We start from the raw sequence: 8,574 nt of genomic DNA, 5'->3' as shown, positions 1-8,574 counted from the left end.
TTTTTTTCTTTAGTCACCCTAAAACTTATCTTCAAGGAAGATCTAAGGCTTTTTTTTTTCTTTGACAAATAATTAATGACTTCAGTATAGGAATGTAAAAGTAAATAGCAGTTGACATAACTAGAGTGTCTGGGATCCAAATTCTGTTAGAATTAAGTAATTAAAGGAACACTCAAAAGGAATGCAAACTTGTTAACCTTGTCCATCTCCCCAAATAGCTACTAATGCGGTTAAACTAAAACCTACCACTGCTTTTAGAGTTTTGTGTTTGTAATGCACAGTGGTATACTCCAGTGTCACTTCTGTTTATGACATTCTGATTGAGTTGTCAGTATTTTACAACTGTTTGAAAGCAGAGTATGCCTATAAATATAGGCATAAAAATGTATAAAGTCAGTAATTACTGTGTAGTAGTTGTGTCATTTTGCATTATTGAAGTCAACTTGAAACTGAAGATTAAAAATATTCTTTAGGTACACGGAAACAACATAAGCACAATGTGGGAAGACATCTAGAGTTTTTTTAACTATTTATAATATAACTATTTTAACTATTTATAAAATATTTTAACTATTTTTAATTATTTATAAATAAATAACTATTTATGTAACTATATATAATCTTTCTTTTCAGATAATAGTGATGGAGAGATTGCCAGTGAATGTGAAGAATGTGATAGTCTCTTCAGCCATTTGGAAGAATTGAGATATAACCTGGAACAGGAAATAGGCTTTGATAAGTTCATTGAGGTTTATGATAAAATAAAGGTTGGTAAAATAACCTAAAGTGGGAAATATTCTAAGAGAAAAGATGAACATACTTAAGGCTGTTTATTGCATTTGGAACTAATTTCACTGTGTGGCTAGAATTAGCACACATTTCTCTAGTCTTTTGTTGTGTTTCAACAAGCAAAAATGTAACACAGATAATGCCATGCTAGTGGATTAAAGAGGAAAACTTGGGTTTAAACTGTGAATTGCATGGAATAAATCAATGAGCTATTTTATTTTATATGCCTCTAAAATTTGGCCATATGAATTTTTATTTCCTTAGGCTATACATGAAGATGAAGATGAAAATATTGCTGCTTGTTCAGCCATAGTTCAAACTATTCTGGGAAATGAACACAAACACCTGTATGCTAAAATACTTCACCTAGTAATGGCAGATGGAGCCTACCAGGAAGGTAATCAAACAAATTGTGGTAATTAGGGGTTATCTTTATCATATGTTTGATGATATTCAGTAGGTTCTAATATAGTTTTTAAATATCTCTGTGCTTTATTGTTACAGTGATTAATTAAATTGATAAAACTCACTTTCTTCACAAAAGGTATTTTTATTGCTGCAGCAAAGCATGGAAAACTTAGAACACAGTCATTTGTGATAATCGGATGTCAACTTAAAGGTGAAATATAATTTCTGGAAAACAGTCATTTAGATCAAAGTCTAAAGAAGATTAAAAAAAAAAAAAGATTTCAGACTTAAGTTCAAGGGTTAGTGATATAAAAATAAACAAAAACCCTAAAATAATACTGTTCTTCCCAGAGTTGTTCTTCTAGTGGGTTGCAGTGTTGTTTGAACTATCATCACTGCTTTTCTGAAAGGAAAGCTTCATTTCATTTTTAATTGTGTGGCTGCCTTTGCCTAGAAGAACCTGGGTTGGAAATGGGATCTGTCCTGGTTTTCAGGCAGCCAACTGCTACATGCAGGTAACTCGTCTTGAGGGGACCCTCCCTAGGTTAGCAGCTTGCAGAGCAAATGGGCAGTTACCCAGAGTCTGCAGAGAGTCACTGTAGGCGATGCCACGCAGCCAAGTGTCTAGGAGCAACATGGGTGCCAAGAAATAAATTGTAGTTATGTCATTTTCTCTTTCTATTAGTGAAAGCCTTTATGGGGGGAAAAATAGAAATCAGAAATTGCTCAAATGACTTTTATGGACATTGAAAACAAATATATGACTATATCAATCATGATATTTAATGAATTATACATTTAAAAGTTTGAAATAAATGTTACTCAGTGTCTTTTTCTGCATTTTAAAATCCTTTTACCTATTGCAATATTAAGTGAATAGTCAAGTAAGATTATTCTAATTATGATTTTATAAAGCATTGATAGATAAATATATTCTAAGGGGGAAAAGTAGTTTTTAAAATATGTTAATTTTTCATTAAAAAGAGGGGATTCCCATTATATCTCCCGTTTTCCCATTCTCCCATTTTTCCATTGCCCGTGTTGCAGAGCAATTCGATCACTCAGAAGACTCGTAGCTTGTTGGTTTTATTCTGTGTTACAAAAGCATGACAAAAAAAAGTAGCCTCAAAAATTTGTTTCAACTGGTTGACTTAAAACAATTGGAAAGATATATTGTGGTAGTCTTACAAGCATGAAGGACAATATAGAACAGGGGAAAAAAGTGAGGGTTACCAGTTTATTTCCCTTTATTATTTGCCTTAAAGATATTGTAAAATTAGTACTAAAGGCATAAAATGACTATTTGCTAAAAGTATTTGGCATGCTTTCCAGTTATAAGCTGTTGCCTGAATGAATCTTATTAGATGAGCTGACTTTGATCTTGCTAAGTGCTGATTAATAAATTGCTATTTTTAATAGCTTAAGCTTTTTTTTTATAAATATATGGTAGCATATGAAGAAGGAAAAAAATCTGTATTTTTGAGATTTAAAAAGAATAAAAAGAGCTTTAGAAGGTTACTAGAGGACAAGTGACAATCAGGAGCACTTTCAGGATCTTCTGTCTTAAGTTTAATACTACTAAGGAGAGCTGGGAAAAAAAGCCAGATATGAAGTGAGCAATTTGAGATGCAACTGTGTTAAGAAAATCACTAATCCAATAGAGATGTTCATTGCAGCGAACTGTTTGTATCACTAGTGTTTTCAAGTTAGTTTTGACATCAGATAAAGACTTTTCTGACTTAATGAATTCTTCTATTATTGTGCATTAAATTGTTTCTCTAATTTCTTATTTTCTTCAGGCTGATTTTTATCCTCTGTCTCTTTTTCTCCCCTCCCTCCCCATCCTACTTTTTACAGATAATGATGAATAAACTTGACTCAGGAAATTCCTTAACACTCTGCTATATAACAGTGTTTGGATTCTGCACAGTGGCATGACAATTGCAGCAAGAAACTGTAAAATAGGGCAGGAAAAAGAACATGTAAAACGAGCATGGTGATTGTATGAAAAAAGAGGGGTAAACATGCCTTTTCAATTGAGTTGTTTATACATCTCTGTTCTGTTCTTGTTTATGTGCTCATTAACTATTATTTGCCCAAAATGAAGATTACGTATATGAAATTTGTCTTTCAAATTCAAACTGAAGTGCAGAGAAGAATGCCTGAAGGTTGCCTGTTACCCAGTCGAGTGCCTGTCATACAATACAGAACCTTTGCCATCTCAGCAGTTGACCGATTGGAAAGACTGGAAGTGTTATGGAAGTATCCACTCCTAGCTGTTCACTTGCATGCTCTTTACGCCTACATACAGAAACTGCTTTGTTTTTAGTAACCCATGTGGCTGTGTGTAATAACATCTTAATCTAGTGGGCCAGTTTGAGTATTTCACTTTTTTTCTTAATAAAAATACCTTTTTCTTTTGAAGCTTAAGGCTTCTGTCACTTCATAGCCAGTGCGTCTGAAATGCTTTGACGTTTCCAAAACGTTATTTCCAAATTCAGGCTAAGTGATACTTGAATTATCCTTGAAGGGTCTGTATTTTCCTGAGATTGGGCAATTCATCTCCAGGTAGCATTTTTTTGTTTTGTAGTATTTTTTTTCCTTTTGCCCTTTTCCCTCCCCTGGCCTTTCCTACCAACTTTTTTTTTTTTTTTAATATTTCCGTCTGGTTAGTAAGAAGTTCAGAGGGGTTTCTTGTTTCTTTTATTATTATTTTTACTTATTTCTAAATTCTTGCTGCTATACTCTAAGCTCCAGCGGCCACAGGGATGAAAATAAAATATTGCAGGCACAAATGGTGTACTATGCTTGTAGGCTTTGGGCTCCTGTCTTGTAGCTTGACTTCTCTTCCTCCCTGCCACACTGGAAAAGCAAAACAAGCAAAAAAAAAAAATAAAAAAAAAATAGATTTCTTCAGCCCACTTTGCACAGTTTCCTCTAGCAGAGCAGTACTATCCAGAGCAGAAGTTAGGCATGTTGTTGTTTTCCAATTTTTTGCCTCTGGAAAAGCTTTACTAACTTTACACATACGGTAAGTCATACAGTAAGTCTCTTGCTATAGATGAAAGGAACCATCAAACATCCAACTGCCCTTTTGGAGAAAGTCATTTTTTTTTTCCTCACCTACTGTGAAGTAACAGATGGTCAGAATAATCTAAAACTGTCTGAAGTTACTTTTCCACAGAGTGAAATATAATGTGTATATTATTTATAACTGTCAAAATATGTACATGATTTTTGTATAATTGTTTTATTGTGTTGTTATTAAAATTTTGCCCACTGAAAAGTGTTTTGAGTTGGGKTTTTTTTTGCATGTACGATTCTCAAAGGYAGAGCAAATTGTAGTCCATTTCAGTCCATTCCTGGGAACCTGCAATGAGAACTCAGAATGAATAAGTACTAGTAAATGCTTTTAATGTATTGGCTACATTTGGATATTGGTATTTTCTTGTTCAGTACCTAAGGAGAAAGTATGTTCATTGTGGGAAACAGTGCTGGTTCTGCTCTCATTTCCTTTTCTCTCTCCTTTTGTTTATTTGTCTTAATTTTTAAGTTCCTTCAATTGTTTATCCTTTTCACTGGTCTACTTCCTTCCATTTTTCTTGCAATAGATTGTTCAGCAGTGAAATGATCTTCATGAGCCACATCATCCATGATATGTAGCATATACACTAAAGAGTTTAATGAGGAATGATTGAGCATTGTTTTCTTTTTTGATTTTGTTTTTCAAATCTCATCCACATTTGTGAAGGGGCCATCTAAACCTTTAGACTTAAGTGAGTATGTATTAATTACATAAAAATTTTAAAAAAGCAAACTTTGTTATGCTTCACCTGAACATCTCTTAATTTTCTGGAGGTGATAAAGTCTTCCTGAAGTCAAGAAAGGCTGTGTATGGTGGAGTGGGTGGAATTGTGGTGATGTTAATTCTTTTAAAATTAAAATCACATCATTACTGACATTCTTTATCTCTTATGCAGTGTGATGGCTTGCTCCCAGTAGGAAATATCCATGTAGGGACATTATCTGCAGGCTTCAAGCCTTACAGACATAAAGCTTTTTACCAATTAACAATTTGTAAAAATATGCAGATCCTGCACAGCTCTTTGAGGAGAATAATCTTCAAACCTGCCAACCAATGCTGAGTATTCTTCAAATCTCGCAAGAGCTAATGTAAAATTGACAGAGTAAATAAGTTTGTCTGCTAAAGGAATATTCTTATGTCAAATATTAAGCCCCATTAACATATACTGTAATTACATCAAGGACTGTGACTTTTCAGGATGATTTATTAGTCTAGAATAATAGAATAATAAATTACTGAAATTAGTTGTGAAATATTGGCTTGCATTTGTAGTAATCACTATAAAGAATTTTCTGTTGTAAAACTCATGGTCAGTTGAGATAGAACAGTATTTTTGGCTCAAAATGTTCTCTGTAATCTACTTGACCTGAGGTGCYTGTCCTCGTTGTCCTTCATCTTGACCCCTGAAGCCAAGTGAAGTTAAAAAGCTCTGTGTGTGCCTATATGTGTCGCCTTGCAGACATAATACTGGGGATCTGTTGATTTTTCTACTGTTTATAGCTATATGTTTGCTGTGAGCTTCCTCACCTTCTACATAAAGCCACGAAGACCAAGCAGCAGTGCAGAACTAAAAAACCTCTTGATAGGCTGTGGCAGGAAGATGGAGGCTTGACTGTTCCACTCTTTGTTTCAAGCTGAGCAGGCAGAGTAATCTTAGCTGAGCTGATGGCTGGGGCCAAAATACACTCTCAAAGAGAAGAGCCTGATGAGACTTTTGTTATCCTGTTGCTGAACCCTGAGCGTGTATTTGAAGCTCTTGCTAGAAGGTATTTCAGAGAAGTGTATTACTTGGTTAGGCAGGCTGAGTATTCACATAACTGCCATTTCTGTGGTGTTTCTGGTAAGTGATCTGAGCTCACTTGAGGCTGATCAAAACAGAGCTCCCGAGTATAATACCCTTAACAGGATTCCACATGCTCTCATCTACAACATTTATCAGTAATTCATATTTTAGCTTCCAGTGCATCAGCATCTTCCTTTTGCTATGATTTGTGCAGGAATGGTGTGTGTTCATTCAAGGATGTTTCTAATATAGCTGCTGTTTTATATAGTCAAACATATTACTGAAATATATTTATATCAAAGGACAGTTAAAATCCAAGAAAATTTTTAAATACTGGTGACTAAACTTAAGTTCTCAGTGTATTACTTAGCTTATACCTAGCTATATTTTGTGATAGTCATCTTTATAATGATGAATAGTACTGTACCTGTGAGGCAGCCTCACCTGTCTGGACATTATACAGAACTGCAGTGAGAYGGTGAGAAAGACCAATGGGCAGCAAAACTAGGAAGATGGAGACCACAGCTCTGTCTCYGAGTCTTGCAGATTTACAAAATGTTGAATGAGAGAAAAACAAAACAACCAAACAAAAAAGATATGTAGGAATTAGAGCTAAAAAATGGGGAAAAAAGTGCTTCTAAAATTGTGCAGTTTTTACAGAATAATTACTGAATATTCCATTTGATTAAGAACGCTTCACTAATCTGATATCAGACTGTCTAACAATCAAAAGATCATCAAATAAATTGTATAATTTTAGTCGAAAGCTTTATTTTGGGGCCATGTTCATCCTAACATCAAACAAGCTTTTTAACRTTTTGTATTATTTGCTGTGTTTTTATTCCCGAATGAGTGAGATATTCAATTGACTTCTATAAAGATCTGCTACCGAAATATTGGGATTAGGTTTACATCCTGTCTTTAAAACAAAGCAAAAACCTGTCATGGAAGATGGTTTCTATCATCAGATGATTAATGTTAGAGGTCAAGATTAAACGAGAAAATATTCAGCACTTAAAGGAGGTTTGCTCTCAAAGCACTATTTATAATATGCATAGAGATTTTTGAGGACGCCACATAATCCATTTAGATACTTAAGCACTTCTACGTGCATTCGTCTGTAATACTAAATAGTTTACCTCTAAGGAATTAAAAATCAGTTCAGTTGCTCATCTACTGTAATTTGCTTCTAATCTATGTATGCCCCTGTGGTGGGGCTAGAGTACTAGTAACTGTTCCTCTGTATTCCTCTGTCTGTGAAGCATAGGAATTAATTGAAGTGAACAGAATTTAACAAAATCTGAAATCTKCATTTTGCTGATCCTCTATTGAACGGGTGAATTCCAGAAGAGCAAGTACTCTGTGTAAGCTGTAATATTCTACATACAGAATTTTTCTAGTTACTCAACACAGTAGTAGGTGCAAGTTTTACTGTAAAGTATCTTAAGTATTTGTAGGAACTAATTCTTGTGTAATTGTATTGAGGATAAAAAAAAAAAAAAAAAAGGACAGTGGGAGAGTAGGTCAAGCACTGAGCAGAAAGTGTTTTTTCTCAGATGCTGTGCTGTGAGGCAGGAGGTGTGGATTTGAATTCCAGAGTCTGAGAAAGCCTCCTGAGTGCAAGCTCTGAGTGTGAGGCCTGCATCTCCCGTGTAACAACAGAGAAAAGGTCGGAGGTACCATCACTTCCATAAGCTAAAGTTCAAAGTATGCAAAAAGTTGAGCTCTGTGTGAATAGGGCAGTCCTTCTGATAAGCACTTTAGCTCTTTTCTCCTCTAGGCAGCCAGATGTGAAGAGTTGAGATTCATAATTTTTTTTTAGATACCTGAATTTGTAAGTTGTTTCAGATACCACCTCTTTCTAACAGATCTCACCATAGTTTTCCATAGCAAAGTATAACTCTGCATTTTAATATTTCACAGGGAATTTCATAGGCATTAAAATTTGACATACATTTGGGCTTCTGTCACACCATAATGTGCAAGATATAGAACTTCATTCATTTCCTTTTCTGAAGCAGGAAAAAATCATGTTCTCTTCAGGAAATCGCATGCATGTAGCTTCTACATGCCTCAAAATCGTTGCCTTCTCCACGGAACATCTGCAAGTCTCACTCTTCTCTTTTTTTTTTAGTAGCATTTATATCAGCTTCCCTTCCTAGGAGGAGGCCAGAATGCTACAGGGAGGAGGGAGGATGCTAAAGTTGGTAGATGATGAATCTGACTCAGGGTGAAAATTCTTATGTTCCTGTCAATTACTTTATAAGTATTTCCCTCCACAAGTTATRTTCTGAAAATCTTAAGCAAAAGATTTCTATTTTGAAAATAGAAAGTTTTGTCTCTGAAGAAAGAAAAGAAAAATTTTCTATTTAAAAAAAAAAAAAGAAGTTTTACTGGCAAATTGCTTACTGGCAAATCAAAAATATAGCAACATCATTTAGAGATCATAGAACCATAGATTTCTTAAGGTTGAAAGGGACCTTCAGAGATAATCTAGTCAAACACCCCT

General features: G+C 34.6%; 1 protein-coding gene across 4 annotated transcripts in view; it reads left to right on the top strand.

Moving 5' to 3' along the window:
* Nucleotides 1-3,750, top strand: part of NEK1 (NIMA related kinase 1) — a 37,647-nt gene extending 33,897 nt beyond the window's left edge. For all 4 annotated transcript variants that reach the window (XM_026048675.1, XM_026048674.1, XM_026048672.1 and 1 more), the window contains 3 exons: nucleotides 634-767; nucleotides 1,054-1,186; nucleotides 3,055-3,750. In XM_026048675.1, the coding sequence (XP_025904460.1) occupies nucleotides 634-767; nucleotides 1,054-1,186; nucleotides 3,055-3,068 (281 nt within the window). In that variant the 3' untranslated portion in view covers nucleotides 3,069-3,750. The remainder of the gene's footprint in view (nucleotides 1-633; nucleotides 768-1,053; nucleotides 1,187-3,054) is intronic.
* The last annotated feature ends 4,824 nt before the right edge of the window (nucleotides 3,751-8,574 follow it).

This window comes from Nothoprocta perdicaria, unplaced genomic scaffold, assembly GCF_003342845.1.
Source record: "Nothoprocta perdicaria isolate Ctin4 unplaced genomic scaffold, notPer1 scaffold_56, whole genome shotgun sequence".
Lineage (NCBI taxonomy): Eukaryota > Metazoa > Chordata > Aves > Tinamiformes > Tinamidae > Nothoprocta > Nothoprocta perdicaria.
Note: the sequence above shows the minus strand (reverse complement) of the source record. Positions and strands in the feature narration are given on the sequence as shown.